We start from the raw sequence: 21,738 nt of genomic DNA, 5'->3' as shown, positions 1-21,738 counted from the left end.
TTTTGGACTCTGCTCTCATGACTGCATTTAGCACTCTTATAAAGGAGGCCCCAGAGAGATCCCTTACCCCTTCCACCATGTAAGGTTACAGCGAGAAGGCGCTGTCTCTGAACCAGGAAGCAGACTCTAAATAGACATTGAATCTGTCAGTGCTGATCTTGAACTTCCCGGCCTTCAGAACTGTGAGAAATAAATGCCTGCTGTTTATAGCCTGTCTAGTCTCTGGCATTTTGCTATAGCAGCCTGAATGGACTGAGATACTAGAACAATTTTTTTCTAAAGAGTTTTTGGGAAATATGTTTCTAATATCTGAACAATGTCTATTTTGGCCCAGGAATTTGAGAAAATTATCCTAAAGAAATAGAGCTGCACACAGAAATTTATTTTTTTTATTAAGTTTTTTTTCAACTTATTTATTTATGATAGTCACAGAGAGAGAGAGAGAGAGAGAGAGAGAGAGAGAGAGAGAGGCAGAGACACAGGCAGAGGGAGAAGCAGGCTCCATGCACCGGGAGCCCGACGTGGGATTCGATCCCGGGTCTCCAGGATCGCACCCTGGGCCAAAGGCAGGCGCCAAACCGCTGCGCCACCCAGGGATTCCCCAGAAATTTATATATAAGAATTCTCTTTCTTAGCCCTTTGTTCTACTTAGACCTTCAACAGATTGGATGAGGCCCAACCAAACTGGGGAAGGTAATCTGCTCTACTCAGTTTACCAATGTAAAAGTTGACTTTATCCAGAACACCCTCACAGGGACGCCTGGGTGGCTCAGTGCTTGAGCGCCTGCTTTTGGCTCAGGTTGTGATCCTGAGGTCCTGGAATCAAGTCCTGCATCAGGCCCCCTTCAGGGAGCCTGCTTCTTCCTCTGCCTGTGTCTCTGCCTCTCTCCGTGCCCCTCATGAATGAATGAATGAATGAATGAATGAATGAATAAATAATCTTAAAAAAAATTCCCTTCACAGACAAACCTACAATAATGTTTAATAGAATAGTTGGATACCCCATGGGCCATTCAAGCTGGCACATAAAATTAACCATCACAGCTACCTTGGGGAATTTGGACATTTGAGATTCATAGTTGATGTTGTTTGCTCTTGCCTGCTTGGTTTTGGCTGATCATATGAACTTGCCTGGCCACATTTTTATCCATATCATCATCTTTGAGATTATCCACTCTATCTGGCACCACTAAGTACTTGAACCGGGCAAAATTTAAAAGGAAAGCTTAAAGATCTTATTGTCACCTCATATTGTGAATTTAAAACAGAAACCTTCAAGCCTTTAAAGTTCCAATCCCAAATACTTAATTAAGGAATTTCAGTTTCTCAAAGTTGAATAACTACTTTAGTAGGGGAAGCATTCCATTTTTAAATGCATGTGTCTGAGTATTATTTAACCTGTGTAGCTTTGTGAGAAATCATTTTTCAGAGAGGGAATGTGATTATCCAGTGTTATGGAAGTCTCCGCTCAGAAGTGACTGCTCACACTTGATGACCTACTACAAAATGGCAGGAGGTAGGAACAGCCAGAGAAAGGCAGGCTATTCCAAGGAGCTTAGACTTCTCCTATATGCTGAGATAGGCTCCAGGAGATAAGGAAACAGATGCTCAGGTTCCTTGATTGTTTTTCCCCAGATTAAAAATTGACAGAGCAAGAACACAGATGTTCAGACTCTTAATCCAGTGTTCCTTCTGATTAACATTCTTCAGCAACAATATCCATTTCAACTGTCCCATCCCAGCTGCCATAGGTCTTTAAACCTAGTTGCCCCAGCCAGAAAGACATCTGATTTCTCCAGTACTCAGTAGACCTCTCTGCTTTTTTCTGACCTTGTACCTCCCTCTGCCGCTTTCTCTTTTCCTCTACCCAAGCCTTGACTATTTCTCAAGTTCCAATGCATGACTCCAGCTACTTTCCTTCTCTTTCTCTTACAAGCCTAAAGCTCTATTTTAGCCATAACCCTTTCCTATAATCTGCATGTCTTAATTACCACCCCCCAAAGAAATGAACTTACACTCTTTTTAAAATTTCTTACTGTGTTGGACAACTGTTTGGGGCCGAATGAATTAAATTTGGGAGTAAGACAAATAAAGTCTGGGAAAGAGTACAGAATCTGACTACAAACAAAAATTGAAAACAATTCCAAGTCAAAGGTAAAGGACAAGTGAAAGCAAAGCAGTGGGAGCACTAGACTTGGATAAAGTGGCAAAATCACCCTTGGGATAAATAAGAATTATATAGTGGGTAAGGAGGGAGGGAAAGCTAACAGAAGACCCATAAGGCAAGAATGAGGTATTTTCTACAAGTATTCCCAGAGAAAATTCCAGGGGAGGTGAATGAACATTAAAAATCTGGAGATCGGGGATCCCTGGGTGGCTCAATGGTTTAGCGCCTGCCTTCAGCCTGGGGCGTGATCCTGGAGTTCCGGGATGGAGTCCCATGTAGGGCTACCTGTGCGGAGCCTGCTTCTCCCTCTGCCTGTGTCTCTGCCTCTTTCTCTCTGTGTGTCTCATGAATAAATAAATAAAATCTTAAAAAAAAAATCTGGAGATCAGAGGAGCTTGGAGTCAGCAGAGATGGGTTTGAGCCTGGCTCTGCTTCTTTCTCACAAAAGGCAACTCAATCTCTCTTGACACTTAGTTTTGTCATCTGTTAAATGGGTATAATAATACCCCAATTTTTTTTTAGGAACTACTTAAGAAAACAAAATGGGATAATGTATATGTAAAAGTGGTTAGTTAGCACAGTGTCTGGCATGTAATACTGGACACATGTTTTCTTATTACTATTCTCCTGAGTGCATTGTGCTCCCACAGAGAAGTGAAGATTCAAGAACTAGAGATAGAGGACCTTGAGAGATCATTCTAGTGCATCCCTCGCATCACACACATACAGAAATGGTATTCAGAGAAGTTGTGAGATTTGTCCCCAGGGCTGGACCATGTCAGGAAGAGTGAGTGCTCCACAAGTACTGAATGAATGAACAAATGATACTGAGTCACACCATCTAGAGGCCACCAATCCCCACAGGACACATAATTCCAGGGATGGGAATAGTTGTTTTTTTACAATACTTCTAAATTCTTCCCCTTTATCTCAAATCCTGGGCCATTACCCTACCACTAGTGTTTCAAATAATGGCTTCCCCTGGGGGAAAGAAAAAGAAAGAAAGAAACTTTTCTTTCTTGCTGTCTTGGAAACATATTCATGACGAGATTTTCTGAACAAGGGAAAAAATTATAGCAGTAATCAGCCACAGCTGAGTGATTCCTTGCAATGCAGCCAGGCACTTGGTGCTATCAACCAATAAGACTGTATCCAGAGAAGAGGTGGGGGAAACCTCTAAGAAGAGCTTTTTAGTTTTGTCTTGGCACGAAATGCTTGGTTCTCTACATGGTTTATTTTAGAATATCCAAAAAGATGCTTGGCTAATATTTTATGGACTCAAATATTCTTGCCAGAATCTTTTCGGCCAACCAACTATTAGTTGTCCTTTCTCTTCACTGAAACAATGGTCATATAAGCCTGAAATTAAAAATTCCCCTCCTAGGGAAAAAGTAAAATACTTCACCATGTTAAGAAGCAAGCCCTGCCACAGCTGATACCTGTGCGCTTTCTGTTTAGTATTCTTACAAAACTTGGGATCTAATTTCTCTTTGTTTAGTTGTTAAATGGCTTTAGTCTGGACACCAACTGGAGCCCTTTCACTCCGCTCTCCGCTGGTTGAACTCCCATTGGTTGGGAAGTTGGCCGCACCAATGCTGTTCCAATCTCAAATCCCAGCAGACAGCTACTGCTGCTGATTGGGGATAGAGAAGTTTTGGTGATCCTAGGAAATTCTCTCCAGCTGCCTCTGGGTGGGTCTGAACCCATGAGCAGGACAGGACAGAGCTGTCTGTGAAGGAAATGAGTTGTCAGTGAGCAATACAAAATGAAAACCAAAGTGTGAGCACCAAGGACTAGCTCAGATCCCTCTTTGCTTCTCCAGGATGGTAAAAAAAAAAAAAAAAAAGAAGAAGAAGAAGAAGAAAGAAAGAAAGAAAGAAAGAAAGAAAGAAAGAAAGAAAGAAAGAAAGAAAGAAAGAAAGAAAGAAAGAAAGAAAGAAAGAAAGAAAGAAAGAAAGAAAGAAAGAAAGAAAGAAAGAAAGAAAGAAAGAAAGAAACTTAGCTCAAGGAGAATTAGCAGAGTACTAAGCTCACACTTCCCACTTCTTTATAACATTGTCTCCGGACCAGTTAACTCAGCAACACAGAAAAGAGATATATGTAGGGCCAGACCTTCTATGACAGCTAGAAATATCTATCTTAGGTAGACATTGCCCAAGTTGTGTTCCTGTACCGTCTCCAGCTGTTTCTCTCATTTGAACAACACTGTAACCAATGACTAATGGATAATGTAATGACTTTAGTCATATCCATATATCCTTCATGACCTCCAGGTAACCTCAAAGAAGACTGGCTTAGCAAGTGGAATGAGTGGTTGGAGAGAAAGACAAAGATTTTTCCCAAAACATGGAACATTTTGTTTTATTGCATTCAAATGTGCCACAAGCTTCTAAAATAGCAATACTTCCCAGGACCTGTGCTAAAAAGCCTTGACAGGATTTCAAATACTGTGTCCCCTGTGGTGACAGGAAGAGAGGCCTACTTATTATCCCTCTGATGACCCCATACTTTCCAGTCTAGATGTTCTTCATGGCTACCCCCTCCTCTGCGTTTGCTAACGCATTTCTCCTAGGTACCCTCCCTGGATCTCTTCAGGTAGGACTGTTTCTTCCTCTTAGGCCCCAGAACACCAAACACCATAGCCCTCAGTTTGAATTTGCATCATCTGCCTTGTATGATAACTACTTATGCACATGTCTAATATTCTTGCCAAGGAACACAGACAGCATCTTATCCATCGTGTCCTTTACAGTACAACACAGGGGCTTGGAGCACAGTATGATATAACAACTATTTGTTAGTAGACTAAATAGTTGTTGAATAAATTTTTTGTAGAATGTAAGTTAAAATTACTAGTTCTAAAGGCGGAGGAAGGAGGTAATCAGTATGGTCATTTGTTAAAGATTACTGTACTTATCTAAAAACATCGGACAGCCAATCATAAAAAAGAAAGTTTCATCTTCCAATGTGAGTGAGAAATTAGAATACAAGATTAGTGAAGCCTACAGATGCCAGGAAGGCAAGCATGCATGTCAACTCTGCATTCACTACACAATGACTCAGGGCTGTGATCTGTAGAGGCAGCCTTGGTCCTTCTTAAACTTTATCATTCTTGTTTAGAGTACACTATCCTGTTCTTTTCCTCATCCAATGGCCAAATTACTCACAGCCTCTCCTGTACTATAATGGACGTTTATCTCCTTTTTTACTAAGAGAATCACAACCATAATTCTTTCTTATTCCAACACAATGATCCATGAAGCTACTCGGTTTGTCTAGATTAACTGAGCTAGAGGGTGGCTTACAGCTGGAGCTCTAACCACAGGCTTCACCTAGGTCCAAAGACCTAAGGAGAGTTTTGTGAAGAGTTTATGAAATTTTGTCTGTAAGTCACATCCTAAGATAGGGAACAGAGTGGAAACTGAAATAAGTATGGTTTTTCAGAAAGCACTAAAATTTTTGTCAAACCTTTTTTCAGGAGTATGAAACATGATCTTCATCCTCTGAGACTCATTTTGCCATCTGATTTTTCTAAGATCTAAAAATCATTGCCAGATGTTTCATTTTTTTACTGCTTAATGTAATAAACATCCTAATACAGTTTGCCTACAAAGAGATTGTCTTAAGCAATGGATGCTAATAGTAGGTGTTTGTTGTATTTCTCTATTTTTATTTTCAATATGGCTAGCATGAAGTTACACTCAAACTAATATCATAACAACCATTTAAATTTATGAGTCCTATCTTACAAGAAATATAAAACAATTTTCATGAATTTTATTTTTTCCCCCAACACAGTTTGAAGTGTGATTCAGAAAAGATATAAAGCATTCCTTTAACAGGGAAACTGAGGCACAAGAACTGATGCAGAAATTGTATGGTGGCTATTCTGATTCATGATTGTTTTTCCACTAGAACTCCTTCTTATTTCTTTTTTTTTTTTTAATTTTTTTTTTATTTATGATAGTCACAGAGAGAGAGAGAGAGAGGCAAAGACACAGGCAGAGGGAGAAGCAGGCTCCATGCACCGGGAGCCCGATGTGGGATTCGATCCCGGGTCTCTAGGATCGCGCCCTGGGCCAAAGACAGGCGCCAAACCGCTGAGCCACCCAGGGATCCCGAACTCCTTCTTATTAATGACACTTAAGACCACTTACTGTTTTTTTCAAATAGGAAATGCAACTTTTTTTTTTTTTTTTTTTTTTTTTTTTTTACCATATGCAGTATATAGCACTTTACAATTTTACAAATTACAGTCTGCTGGTATAGAGCCTATTCTTCAGAATTAGTGAGATCAAGGTTCTAATCTCAGCCAGACATTTTTTGTGTGACCTTAGGAAAGTTACTTACTCTGTCTTCATTTTAAGTGGTGTGTGGGGCCAGTTTATACCAGCTTGCAAGCACAAACTGTTGAATTTTTAGGCTCTGCAAGCCTGTTGTTAAATTAGATTAGAGGCTCCTATGTGGCTCAGTCGATTAAACATCTGACTCTTGGTTTCAGCTCAGGTCATGATCTCACAGTTGTGAGATGGAGCCCTGAGAGTTCAAACCCTGGGAGATGGAGCCCCTCACTCAGTGGGAGGCTGCTTCTCTCCCTCTCTCTCTGCCCCTCCCCCTGCTCATGCTCTCTTTCTCTCTCTCAAATAAATAAATAAATCCCCCCCCAATACAGCCAGATTAAAAAATAAATCATATAAACTTTAAGTAAATTATATCAACAAAGCTAGTGAATACTCAAACTTGTCACTTCCTAATTATCTTATTATGTGTTACTATTACCTATGCTCTTGAGGATATTGTTTACTGTATCTGTATAGTGAAAATATTACCTCATGGTATACCATGGTACCTCTCTTCCCAACTCTCTGTTCAGTGACTTCTCATTGGAAACTTGAAATAGTTAATGGTGAGAGTATTTACACCATGGAAATGATCAATCATTGAAAATCAGGGCTTTTCCTGCTCTCTGCCAGTTGTTAAATATTTGCCAGCACACCATTTTTCAGTTTCCACATGTCTAAAATGACAGTTATGATACCCACCTCATATAGTTATTTATAAAGATTAAATGAGATAATAAAATAATAAGGAAAAACCTCAACACCTAGCACCCAGTCAGTACCCAACAAATGACAGAAATTATTACCATCCATTAAAATACAGAATAAAGGAAAATGGAATCAAACAAATATAAATTAAATTAACTGTCACCAATTCATTTTGGTACATAATCTGCTTATTTGCAACTGGTGTAGCTGGTCGCACAACTATTACTGTTCCAACTACCTATTGGATAACCTAGCAAAACTGTGCCTCCACTCTCAGTTCTGTGCCAAGGACCAGACGTCCACACAGAAGCACAAGATCCTAAAGCCAAAAAGGGCTTCAGAGATCATCTAGCCCAAACGAGCCATTGTGTAGATGAGGGAACTGAGGCAGAAGACCACGTGACTGTCCAGAGTTGCACAAGCGGTGAGGGGGATAGCAAGGACTAGATCCCAGGGCTCCCCACTCCAGGCTGCGGCTCCTTTGCCCATCCCACTGCCTTCTGCTGTGTGAGAGAGAGAAAGAAAAAGAAATTGCTTTCTCCCCTTGCTTCGCTTATGCAATCTCCGTTCCATCCGGCTAGTACATTCATTCCTGGACGTGGCTCTGTGACTTTCTCCCACCTCTACCGCAATCCCCAGAGGTGAACGAGTAAGGCCTTCCATGATCTTTGCTTCTCTGGAAGGGGAGGTTAGACTTTATGCAGCCCAGAGAGAACTGAAATGACCTTGGAATCTTCTTGTTCGCAGTTTGCACAACCTACCTTTAAGATTCACGGGTCCCAGGGAGACTTAGCAGTACAAGCACTACTGATTAATTATTATTGCACTGAGTCATTTGGACATTTCTGGGATGCTGTCCCTTTTCATTTTTCTTGACTTGTGTCTAGTGACTGAAAAATAACTTATGAAGAAAATACTTTCACCATAGTATTTCATAGTTTCCTAGGCTCATCTTCCCCTGAATCTAAAGAAATGTCAGGGGCTCCTGGTTGGTTAAGAGTCGGCCTTCATGACCGACTTAGGTCATGACCTTAGGGTCCTGGGATCGAGCCCCACATCAGGCTCTCTGCTCAGCAGGGAGTCCACTTCTCCCTCTCCCTCAGCCCCCAATCCCTGCCTCTTGTGAGCTCTCTCTCTCTCAAATAAATAAAATCTTTAAACAAAAAACTAAAGAAATGTCAGACTCCACCCTTACCAAGAAAAGACTCTGAGGCTTTGCTCTGACAAGTCGCCAACGTCTTAGCTACTTAACAGACTCCTTGAGCTTCCACCTAAAGCACCTGGCTGACCATGCCCTGAAATTGGCTGCTGTTTCTTTCATTTGTTCATTCATTTATTCATTCATCAAACATTGATCACAGTCCCACTACATGCAAGGTACTGTATTATGTGCTAAGGAGGCAGATACACAGGTCAACAAGGCAGCATCCTGGCCATCAAGGAGCCCACAATGGGGAGAATAGACAAATAAGCAGACCACTGAACACCTAGAGAATGCTTAGTGGAAGTACGGTTATAGAACACGTGAGAATCCTAACAAGAGGTTGGTGAGAGCTTCCTAGAGAAGACTGTGACTGAACGAAGCCTCAGAGATCTAGAACAGTTAACTTGGTGAATGGGAGAAAGGGTCAGCATGAGGGTGTCTAAACAGAGGGCAAAGGGTGAGCCTAGTAAAACAACAGGCTGGAAATGAAGAACAGGGAAGGCAGAGGAGCAGAAGCTCCTATTACAAGTTCTCTAACTGTTGTTGCTGGTTTTTTTTTTTAAGATTTTATTTATTTATTTATGATAGACAGAGCAAGAGAGAGAGAGGCAGAGACACAGGCAGAGGGAGAAGCAGGCTCCATGCCGGGAGCCCGATGCGGGACTCGATCCCGGGACTCCAGAATCACGCCCTAGGCCAAAGGCAGGCATCAAACCGCTAAGCCACCCAGGGATCCCCCTGTTGTTGCTGTTTTTTAAAGATTTTATTTATTTATTTGAGAGACATTCAGCGAAAGAGTGAGCGAGCATGCACACGCAAGTCAGAGGAAAGGGAGAAGCAGACTCCCCATGGAACAAGGAGCCCGACACGGGCTCCTGGGACCATGACCTCAGCCAAAGGCAGACACTCAACTGACTGAGCCACCCAGGTGCCCCCTAACTCTCTGGTTTAATTCTCTTAAATCTGAATATATAAATGGGAACCTCGGCCTTCATCTGGCTCCTTCTTTCATCCCACGTTCAGAGTTGTTGGTTTTCCAGGAATTTCGGTTTCAGCCTGAGACTGGCTACAGCCCTAGCCTTCCTTCCCAGCATTGCTGCAGTCATTTCATGCTGGGCTTCCTACACAGTGTCATAACCCACTGCTACACACAGTTGGGGATACATAAATCTGTAGGGGAAGTGGCCACCCAAAGATCATATCCACAGGAGAATCCTTGCAAGAGCAGAGGATAAAGGGAAAGTCTAACCAGGAATCACTGCCGTCCTAATTGGGATTTCCTCATCGACAGCTAGGAAAGCTTTGTCTTCTCACGAAAGCTCTTGACCCTACCCATATTTTTCTATTTTGAGAGTCTGAAAGAAACAAGAACTTTTGGAGAGCGCTAAAGTTACTAGGGAACCAATGTAGGCATCTTTGGAGCATTTTAGCTCATACCTTGTTATCCATTTACTCACTTATGGGGATGTGTGGGAAAAGACCCAGGAGATGAGGAAGGTAGCCACCCAGAAAGCTCAGGAGGAGGATTCTGGGCAAGAAAGATGGCCAGTGCCAACCCCCTCCAAGCCAAGAGCTCGTGTGCCAAGGGAACGGGAACAGCAAGGCAGCCAGTGTAACTGGAGCAGAGTTGGTAAGGGGGAGGTAGTAAGAATTCATGCCACAGGGGCAGTTGAAGGAGAAGACAGAGAATGTAAGGTCATGAAGGTCCCGCTGAGGTCTTTCTTTTATTGAGTGAATGGGATGCCTCCCCAGGTATTTGAGAAGAGGGAGGACATTGACTTGTTGTTTTTTTTTTCAAGATTTTGTTTATTTATTCATGAGAGAGAGAGAGAGAGGCAGAGACACAGGCAGAGGGAGAAGCAGGCTCCATGCAGGGAGCCCGACGTGGGACTCGATCCCAGGACCCTGGGATCATGACCTGAGCCAAAGGCAGACGCTCAACCACTGAGCCACCCAGGCGCCCCCGACTTGGGTTTTATTTTTTTTTATTCTTTATTTTTCCAACTTGGGTTTTAAAAGTATCACTCTAGATGCTGAGTTGAGAGCAGACTTATAGGAGGCAGAAGTGAAAGCAGAGAAACCAGTTAGGGGCCCATGACATTTATGTAGACAAGAGATGCTGGTGACCTGGGCTGGGAGCTGCGGAGGTTGTGAGGAAGAGTTAGATCCCAGGTAGTTCTGAAGTAACAGCATCCTGGCCTTCCAGGCAGAGTGATGTGCAGTAAGAGAAAGAGAAAGGTCCAAGATAACAGACTAGTGAGCTAGATCTGCTGTAACAAAGTACCGCAAACTGGGTGCCTTAAATGACAGAAATGTGTCATCCTACCACTCTGGAGGCTAAGACTCCAAGATCAAACTGTCAGCAGGGTTGGTTCCTTCTGAGGTTGCTTCTTTTAATGCGAGGGAAGAGGGAAGAATATGGTCCAGGCCTCTTGGCTTGGCTTGTAGATGGCTGTTTTCATGTTCACGTGGCACTGTTCTGTATGAGTACATCTGTGTCCCAATGTCCCCTTTTTTATTAAGGACGTCATTTATATTGGATAAGGGCCATCCTAATGACTTCATCCTAGCTAATTACATCTGGAACAACCCTATTTCCAAGAAAGGAGGTTCTAGGGATTGGGGACTTCAATATGTGAATGTAGAGGGTTACAATTCAAGATGTAACAGGTGACTCTAAGATTTTTGGCCCAAGGAACTGTAAATGTGGAGCATCTGTCCTTAAGTGACACGGGGAAGGCTGAAGGTGGAACAAGGAGTTATTTTTTAGAGCAGGGATTTTTTTTTAATAGGAGTCTGAAATTTGAGAAGGAAGTCTGTGTTGGAGATACCTATCATATATATGTGTCTGTATATATATATATCACATATATTCATATTACTTCTATAAATATAGATTACTTCTATATCATCTCATATGGATACATAGGCTCCTACAAGCATATATACGTGTATATGTCTGTAAACACACTCCTATAGACATATAATACATACATATGTATGTATATATGTGTGAGTGAGCATCTGTGTGTGTGTGTATATACATATATATATTTGCTCATTATTGTAGGTGATATTTAAAGCCATGATCTAGGTGAGATCACCAGGGGAGTAGGTATAGGCTGAGAAGAAAAATGGACCAAGCACTGAACCCTGGGACTCTCTGTGATTCAGGGTTTGGAGAGAAGAAGAGGTACTTTAGAAAGTCAACTTTAGAAATATTGTCAGAAGAAAAAGAGCAAGATATATAGCACAGCATCATGCAGGAGAATTAAAACATATACACACAGAACCATAATATAAGAACTCAAGACTACATTCTTACATAGGTATCCCCTGCTTTTTGAAAGCTCATTGGGCTACTTCACTTTTACAAAAAGACCTCCATTAGTACCTATTTTCACTAGCCAAAAGAAATCCAAAGAGGATTTTGCAGTGAGCCATTACAGAGACAGCAGGCACCAGAGACAGTCCGAGTGGCATCTTCCCTGGGAGCTCAGCACCCCAGCATCAAGCCGCCACTGGTCTCAACTGGGTCTCAGAGCAGCTGTGCTTTATCTCTATTTATTTTGTGCATCCATTAGCAAGACGTGTCCTTAAATGTCAGAAAACCTAAGAAAGATTAGTTTTAGGGCCTGGGAGCACTCAAGGATGTTTCCGTATGGATTAGTGGTTACTGGTTGTTTGCTTTATGCCATTTCTGCTTAAGAAAAGTTTCATAGGAACACAGTACTTTTGCACAGCAGAGGAAACCTGTATGTCTATAAGAACATATACGAAATCACATAAAACAAATTAGAGGGTTTGCTTGTGTAGGGGGAGGAGAACGGGAGTGGAAAATGTGGGTAAAAGGAAGTCAATAAAACAGGAGAGCGGCCTTACATGGGCTGATAATGAAAGTCCATGAACTGAGGAATACGATTAAATCTGTTCCTGGTGCCTGGGTCCCAAAATAGGTGAAATAAAATAAAGTAAATCTAACTAATGAAATAAAAATTCCCAGTTATGTTTCCTCCCCTGAGTACTTTTTCTCCCCTGCACAAAATGGCAGAGAAAACAGTAATTTTTAAAAAGATTTTATTTATTTATTTATTTATTTATTTATTTATTTATTTATTTATTTATGAGAGACACAGAGAGAGAGAGGCAGAGACACAGGCAGAGGGAGAAGCAGGCTCCATGAAGGAAGCCCGATGCAGGACTCGATCCCAGGACCCCGGGGTCATGCCCTGAGCCAAAGGCAGGCACTCAACCGCTGAGCCACCCAGGTGTCCAAAAACCATATTTGAAATCGCTTCTTCTGGGTCACCTGGGTGTCTCAGTTGGTTAAGGGTCTGCCTTTGGTTCAAGACATGATTCTGGGGTCCGGGGATGGAGCCCCACATTAGGCTCCTGCTCAGCAGTCTGCCTGCCTCTCCCTCTGCTCATGCACTCCTCACTCATTAACTCTTTCTCTCTCTCTCTCTCTAAGAAGTATATAAAAATCTTAAAAAATAAAAAACAAATCCCCTCTTCTTAATTTCTTTTAGTGAAAGTGGTCACCAATAGATAGGTTCTGAATGCTTGATAAAAAATATTTGAAAAGAGAAAAGTTCAATGAAACCTACTTAATGTGGAAGTGGATATAAGATAATTTAAATATTTACTGGTAATTTCTGAGAAGGGAAGAGTACTTACCAGGATAGAAACCCACTTTAAGTTTGAATGTGGTTCTCCTACCTCTCTTGATAATACTGCTGCTATGAAAATAAATCTTGTGGGGAAATATAGGAAGTAGATGTGGAGAGCCACAGCATTAGCTTTCCAAGAGGAATCATATCTATGTGAGGTTTTTTTTTTTTTAAAAAAAAGATCTTATTCATTTATTCATGAGAAACACAGAGAGAGAGAGAAAGAGAGAGAGAGAGAGAGAGAGAGAGAGAGGCAGAGACACAGGCAGAGGGAGAAGCAGGCTCCATGCCAGGAGCCCGATGTGGGACTTGATCCCGGGACTCCAGGATCACACCCTGGGCCAAAGGCAGGCACTAAACCGCTGGGCCACCCAGGGATCCCCGAGTGTTTTAAATTACAAAAATTTCATTAGGATTGACACAGCCAATTTAGGAAACCAACAGAATTAACACAAACCAAGCTTACACATGCTTCATGACCCAGACATTCAGCTTCTATGTGTACACCCAACACAAGTGTCTTATATGTACACAAATGATAAAAGGACAACACATTAGTCTAGACTTACACTCTCCAAGCCTTGCAACCTCAGGAAAACAGAATTTATTTTTCCCAATGTTGAATATCTAGAAGGAGTCTAAATGGTTCTGGTAGGGTCATCCTCGTCTCCTGGAAAAATCACAGCCACTGCAGATGCAATTAAGGATTGTCTAGACCTGGGTCAAATGACTCAGTACCCATAGAAAAATCCTAATGGTTACTAAACATTTACTGTGTGAAGCCACATTCTATTTTTAAAAGGATTTTATTTATTCATGAGAGACACAGAGAGAGGCAGAGACACAGGCAGAGAGAGAAGCAGACTCCCTGCAGGGAGCCTGGAGTGGGACTCGACCCTGGGACTGTGGGATCACGCCCTGAGCCGAAGGCAGATGCTTAACCACTGAGCCACCCAGGCATCCCTGAAGCACTGTTCCAAGCACGTTATATGTGTCAATCATTTCATTTACACAACACACGTATGAGGCACTTATATGTGTCTATCTCAGAGATACAGAACCTGGAGTATACAGAAAGCTTAGGAAACCTGCCCCAGTCTCATAAGTAGTAAATGGCAAACTCAGGATTAAAATGCAAGTGCCCCAGAACCCATGCTCCCAAATACTGTCATGTACTGCTCTCGAGGCAGAGCCACAAGAGAAAGGAGAGAAATGGTTCCTGAAGCAGAGTATGAGGTGCAAAGGAAAAACTACCAACATTTCATAAAATAGTTCATTAGTATCACTTATTTAACTAGATGTTAATCCAGATATTCAATAAGCATCTGATAAATGTCTACCATGAGTAAGAGCATCACACATCATTCTTCAGAGCACAGAATAAGATGGACCCATTCACTGTCACCAAATGTCTCCCTGACCGTAGATCACAAAGGACCGCTTTCTTTAAATAATAAAACTACTTTGTCTGCAAAAAGTCTTCCCAAATTCTGCTTAAGTATAGTTTTTCAAAAATTGTTTTATGGCATAAGCTTAGATTTTATAACTTTGAGCAAATAGTAAATATAGAAGCAGATATATTAAATGTGTTCAACGTATTCAATCAGAATTTTTTGTTAGGTGAATGTAGATTGTTTTTTTCTTTCTTCTTCTGAAAATAGTATAATGAAAATGTGGCACTCTGGATATGAAAGAAACTTTTTAATTAATTTGAAAAATATTTTAATAATGGCAGCCTGTTGGGAAAAATGCTGTTATCTAACAAGTATTTATTAAGTGCCTGGGTATGGTTTAACCTTACAAGTAATCAGAGAAATATAAATTAAAACATAAAATATCATGTTCAATGTCAAATTGGCTAATGTTTTTTTACATATTATTCTTATGAAGATACCAGACATTACTTTACATTTATGGTAAGTTCTATTGACAACCTTTGTGGAGCATGGATGGCCTTAAAAGGAACTATATCCTCTGACCATTTCACTTCTCAAAATTCATACCAAAAAATTGCCTAGACATATGGAAATATATGGTTATGAGAATTTTCCTCACAGGTTATTGATGATAGAAGAAAATGGTAGGCCACTAATGAATGGTTAAACACATGTTGGTATTTTGATACGATGGAATACTACATAGCTATTAAAGGTAAGTTATAGAAAATATTTAACAGGGAGATGTTAACTTTATGGAATAATAAAAGATATGTGTACGATATAATCCACTTCAGTTTTAAAGTATAGCTGTACATAGAAGAAAAGATCAGAAAGCCTTATCCTGAAACGTTAATAGTGTTTGTTATTTCTGGGTGGTGAATTTCAGATAATTTAAATTTTTTTGCTTCTTATTTCTTGTGCTTTTGTGTTTCATGTGTAAAAAGAGAAAAAAAGCAAAGGTTTAAAAAGTGAAAAAAGAAAGCTCAAAGTGATAAGTGTATGATTAGAGGTTTGCAGTGTGTAGTGAAAGAAGAGCTCACTAGAGTGTGGCTCTATCCTGATTCAAGGCCAAGCAGGCAGAGGCTTTTTTGAGAAGAAACTGAACAGAAGGATCACTTCAACCACATTAAAGATGATGACATGCAAGTGCATGTGCAAGTGCTGGTCTTCATTAGGAAATCAGTCCTGTCACTGAACGCACCTACACTGTTTATCCAATCCCCCCAAAATGCAGAGTATTTCTAAAACATGTGTAATTGATTTTCACTTTTCTTTGCAGTTCTCCACCATGTATTTTTTTTTCCTGACAAGTATCGTTAAAATACTTTCCCAGTATTGTATAAATAACATCTTTCCTTTTTTGGGGAGCAGCCACAACCGCATTAAAGTTTAACCCTTGACACTGAGGGGGCACTTGATGGGATGAGCACTGGGTGTTATGCTATATGTTGGCAAATCGAACTCCAATAAAAAAATATATACAGAAAAAAGAAGTTTAGCCCTCTACATACTTCACATATGTTAATCCAGAGCTCCTGGGAGACAGGATGCTGTTTTACTCATCATCGTGTGCACAGTATGCAGCAGGCACTTGGTTAACACCAGCGGAAAGCAGGTAGGTGTGAGCTTCTATTCTCAAGTCCTCTTGTTTTATTAGGACCTTTCTTCTTGGGCAGATGTATTACACATGACTTCATAGTGCAAAATCCCAAACTTACAAAAAGAAAATAGATTTTCGTTTCCAAGCGGAAAACCTGAGAAATGTGTGGATCATCAGTTTTCCTTCTTTGAAACCATTTTTGTACCGTCGTATCAATACAAGTAGGCCTGGAAGAGTGACACTGTCCTCACACCCAGAGCTGGGGAAGTGAACAGAGCCTCCTCATAGAATTTCACAAATCCCTCTGAAGCAGTAACATCCAAGCTTCATCCATTCTTCCTGCATCTAGGGCAGCAGTCATTTTAGAGATATCTGGGGTTCATAACGAGCTCATTTCTTACTCCCCAGTGGGCCTAAAGGGGCCCGGTTTCAAATGGCACAATTTCCAGTGACTGAAACAGTGTCTGACACCTGGGGTTACATCTCGGTTGAATTATGAAATACACAGATGGGAGTAGAAGATGGATGAACGAAAGAAACTTAACTCTATTTGCATAGTGATGTGAAATCCTAACTTCACGGTGGTTCGAGATTTACAGATTAAGGGACAATCAGGAAAAGAAATCTACTCTTTATACATTCAGACCAAACTTAAATACCCGCTGAGGACAGGCAGGGGAGGCAGTGGCATGAGAGGCCTATGGGCATGTGCGGACCCTACTGAGTAGAGGCGAGGCCAGCATTCCATTTCAAGGAGGTAAGGGCAACTCGGTGCTGGCCCTTTGTAGCCACATGGCAATGCAGGCCCAATTTCGCTGGTTTTGCCAGTTTTTTAAGAGAAACTTAAAGTCTAGATTTCTTTATGAAAACTCCAAATTTTTAAATGTTGGCTCAAAATTTAAAAATAGATCAACACTTGTCTGTGTGTTTTGTGTGTTTATCTGGCCAGAGGCACATTGATTTGCATCCTCTCGTTTTGACTTTACTGTGTCTGAGAATATTTATCCCTAGGACATTTGTATGTGTGTTTGTGTGTCTGTGTATGAGTTGTATGTTGTTGCTACCTTGTGAAAATCATTACCTTATGGGAACTGAGAAGAACAAGGAGGTAAGCTACAGTGCGGCGAGGGTTTTTAAGCACTGGGTGAGCTGGTGGAAAAATCTTGGAGGATGCATCTTTAGAGAGATGTGTCATGCACATTGAGTTATCCCTGACCTTGCAAATATTTTTCTCTGTGATTAGGCCCTTTGTGTTTGCTAAACGACACCCAGGGTGAGAGTAAGCATCTACCCTCCCAAAGAAACTGGGAGATACCAGTACTATTTCCCCTAATGCTTACGTATCAAAGGATGGCTCCCGGGCCCTTGAGGAAGACATTCCTGGGTCGTAAAACCCGCAAGAAGCTTTTAATGAGGTTTCTATCTATCTCAAAGAGAGCAAAGAAAGAATGTACAGTTGCAAGTTTTCTAAAATAAATGCTCGGGGCGCCTGAGTGGCTCAGTCGGTTAAGCATCTGCCTTGGGCTCAGGTCATGATCTGAGGGTCCTGGGCTCAGTCTCTCTCTCCCTCTCAAATAAACAAATAAAATCTTTAAAACAAATATGCCCTAAGAAAAGGGCGGTCAGGGGCTAGAGTCAGGAAAAGCCTGTCTCAAGTTCAGTTAAGCTGAAGAGAATGTTAAGTCCATGTCGGTTATGGAGTGATAGTAGATGTTGATGGTTAGCAAGCTACACATCAGAAGATCAGAAATAAATGTAAATTCTAGATGTTCCACCCCTAGCTAGAAGCCCTCCTAGCCTTTCCCCTGCCTCCTCCAAACCACCCAGTGCCTAGGGAAGCATGGAATGCCAGTGATGTGAGTAGCTAAGCTCTACCCACTTAAGAACTTGGAGAAGGAACTGGTACTAGGCTGGCATTCGCTCCAGAGCACTGCCTGTCTACATCTGTACCAGCAGGTGCTCCTAACTAGCACCAGCACTAAGGGCCTTCACTGGGTGTGCAACCTGGGGAGCCAGGGTCTCTTCATTTCTAAAATGGGTGTAATAAATACACACTATATAGCACTTGTATGAGGAGTGATACTGATGTGTGTAAAGCACTCAACATGGTGCCCGCCGTATAGTGACAGCTCAGTAAATGAGAACTCTCAGTGTCGCAGCCAGTTCTCAGCTGTGCTATTACATTATTTTCATAGAAGGACGAACATACTATGATACTAATATTAACAAAATACACAGAGAGGTAGAATAAAAGAAGTTAAAAGGGCCACGACTTAAATCTGCCCAAATAGAGCAGAAGAAACTACCGGTGAGGTAGTAACTCATCCCAAAGTGCCATGGCCTACCCTGCACAGCTCCACCCTATTTTCCACCCAACTTTCCTTCACCTTGTTCCCCCAGACTTCAATTTATTTCCCCATGTAGATCTCCAATCTCCACGTTACTTAGCCCAAGGATATAATACATTTTTAAAAATTACAATCTTTGTTGTATTTCCTTGGCTACATTGAGCCCTTCCAGGATTTTACCCAGTGCTATTTATTTTTGGAAAGCCCATGTGGGTGCTAATTGACTTTTCAGGAAGTGCTTTGCAAATTCTCCCCTCCCCAAAAGGCTTTTCCTTTGTTTGTATCTTGGTAGCAATTCTAAAGTTTTCAACATTTGGACTCTGGTATTATAATTGTGCTCAAAGTATCTACACAGAAGTGGTCTGTTTCATCATCCAATGAGCGCGGCCCGTGTGTGGATGTGACACTCCAGTGGAAGGAAGCCAGGAGCCTATAGTAGCGATCCTGGGGAAAATTTAAGCAGCTGTGGCTGTGTAATTCAAAACCTCTGAAAAGTGTGCTGCAGTCCGTGCACAGCATTAGTATAACATGAGGGCTGGATGTAGCCCGGCCCCCGGAGGACTTCCTCGCCTGCTGCAGGAAAGAGAAGGCTGAGAGACAAACCTGGGTGCAGCCGGAAAGGTCCAAATAGATGAGCTTGTGGCATCCATTCCCTAAATTCAGGTACCGTAAACCTTTGTCTGTGAACTTTCTGCAGTAAGCCAAACTAAGATTCTGTAGGTTTGGGAAGTACCTGAAAAGACAGAGGCGAGAGAAGAGAGGAAGGAAAGGGACTCTGCTTGAATCGTTTTCCACATCTTTCTTAAGCCACTTATGACAAAGAGAAGTAAAACTATAAATTAATCTTTTCTCCTTGCAGATATTCAGCAGTTGAGCCTAATTGTTAATTCTCCTACAGTTAGGTGAAGGAGCTTGGAGTGGCATATCAAATAATGCATAATGCTACTTTAAATGAAAATACAGATTTGCCTAGATTTTTTATAAGGCTAATTGGGGGAGAGCTCTGGGGGTGGGGGATGTTTGTGCATTTATATGGTGTGGATGTTAGTTAGTGTTTGAAACCAAAATTACAGAGTTTGCAGTATTGTTGCATTTATATTTTCTTTTTGGAGCACCAAAACAATGTGCAAAATGTCTAGATGGACAAACCCTTTGTAAACATTTAAATGGCAATTAACTGTTGCATGACAGTGAGGATTTGGGGCAGAAAGGAGGCAAAGTTAAACATAACAAGCTCCTAAAACGGACATGGTAAGCAAATGGTTGTTAAAAAAAAAAAACATTTGAATATGCATGATTTTGTAAGTGTTTCATTATCTCGGTTAAAGAAAGACTAATTGATACAAAGAGCTTAAAAATGGGTTAAAACGAACAATCTGCAAATGAGTTGAGCAACACATGAAGGGAATAAAACCGACATCAGAGACTATTAATCTCACTGGAGTTCAAACAGATTAAATATGGCATTACCACCATGACCAAAATGATTGCTTCCAGAGAAAAAGGAGGGTAATTAAGATGAGCCTGTACTACCGTGCAGGGACTTACGGTTTGAGGACATTCTGTGGACAATTTTCCAAGCCTTCCTAAGCCTGGCATTTTTTAAAAGTGCAAGAACTCCCACTATTGCTCGCTCTTGTAATGGAATTAACAACATACTCTTGGTTTGTGATCTGCAACAGTTTAACAGCAAATTGGAAAGCAAAAAGAACAAAATGTGGGAAGATGATGCCTCTCTATCCCTCAAAAGCCCACAAATGACAAGTAAAATTTACTTTCACATAAATGGGAAATAAGATACACAAGCATTGACAGTTAATCAGATTTATTCCTAAAATTTGAAAACACATCTATATGATATGTAATGATTCCCATTCCATAGTGACTTATTTGATGCAGAACACACATTCCCCTCTAGCAATGTCCATGAAACTCAACAGAACAAAGGGGGACGCCATCTGGGTTCCCCAGTGGCTGTGGGCAGGGCCATGGAGCAGAAAGCAGCACTAACATCCCAAGGACACGTTCCCTCTCCTGGGGCCCCTGAGTTAGCCAAGAGCTATGCTAAAGTTCTGGAACGCTTTATCTTCCTCTCCCTGGAGTGTACCCTTGTGATTCAACTGAGTAAAGTACAGTTTTCTTGGGGGTGTGTGGGAGGTTGTCATTGCTAACAAGCCTTTAGCTCTCTAATTTGGAGAAAGGAATAGTAAGGCTGACAGTACGACACAATGGAAAATACACAAGGATTTGGAATCTGACCAAACTGGATTCAGATTTCAGCCCTGACACTTACTGCAACTTCCCTAACCTCTCAGAGATTATTTCTGCATCTGTTAAGTGGAGATTATAATATTTTGTCTCTCTCTCTTTTTTTTTTTTTAACCCTGACCAGCTTTCTTGAATCCCGGTTTTCTCGTCTGTAACACGGATGTAATTCTATCTGCTTTCTTTTTATTTATTTTTAAAAAATTTTTTTTATTTATTTATGATAGTCACAGAGAGAGAGAGAGAGAGAGAGAGGCAGAGACATAGGCAGAGGGAGAGGGAGAAGCAGGCTCCATGCACCGGGAGCCTGATGTGGGATTCGATCCCGGGTCTCCAGGATCGCGCCCTGGGCCAAAGGCAAGCGCCAAACCACTGCGCCACCCAGGGATCCCTGCTTTCCTTTTAGAGGTATGACAATTACATAAGAACATAGATGGAACAGTATTATATTAAGGATGACTTTTGATGATTCAACTCAGCAGGTAGAGCTTTAAAATCTATATTATTGCTACAATTACTTCAAATAATAGAATATTAATTATTCTTAAGAAGTTCATTCTATCTTCTTTCATGTAATGGAATGAATACTCATCTGACAACAGTGGTGCATACAACTGATTCCAAGAGTTTGGAGGACCTCACGTTACATCTACATCCTAATTTTGGTCAAGGTTTAATGCCCTATTTAATCTGTTTTAACTCCAGTGAGACTGGTAGCCTCCAAAATACTTTTTATTCCCCTCACGTGTTGCCCACTCATTTGCAGACTGTTCTTAACCTATTTTTAACCTCTATATTGATTAACCTATCTTTAATTAAAATAATGTAGGTATTACTTACAAAATTATGCATATTCAAATATATTCAAATCTAGTCCAAGCCTACTGTCTGATTTTTTTGAGTCCTAACACTCAATACTAAAAGTCCTTTTACTCAAAATACTAAAAATAGGAATTGAATGAGGAGTTCGTAACTTTTTTGTTGTAACAGACATCTC

The 21,738-nt window shown here is 41.1% G+C and overlaps 2 protein-coding genes across 2 annotated transcripts in view; one reads left to right on the top strand and one right to left on the bottom strand.

The window, feature by feature from the left end:
* Window positions 1-21,738, bottom strand: part of FBXL13 (F-box and leucine rich repeat protein 13) — a 207,556-nt gene that overhangs the window by 78,542 nt on the left and 107,276 nt on the right. The window contains exon 12 of the mRNA XM_041723506.1: window positions 19,080-19,209. Within this exon, the coding sequence (XP_041579440.1) occupies window positions 19,080-19,209 (130 nt within the window). The remainder of the gene's footprint in view (window positions 1-19,079; window positions 19,210-21,738) is intronic.
* LRRC17 (leucine rich repeat containing 17) overlaps window positions 19,012-21,738 on the top strand; it is a 28,441-nt gene continuing 25,714 nt past the window's right edge. The window contains exon 1 of the mRNA XM_041723504.1: window positions 19,012-19,139. The gene's annotated coding sequence lies outside the window, so the exon portion shown is untranslated. The remainder of the gene's footprint in view (window positions 19,140-21,738) is intronic.

Source organism: Vulpes lagopus, chromosome 11, assembly GCF_018345385.1.
Source record: "Vulpes lagopus strain Blue_001 chromosome 11, ASM1834538v1, whole genome shotgun sequence".
Taxonomy (NCBI): Eukaryota; Metazoa; Chordata; class Mammalia; order Carnivora; family Canidae; genus Vulpes; species Vulpes lagopus.
This window is presented reverse-complemented; position numbering and strand designations above follow the sequence as displayed.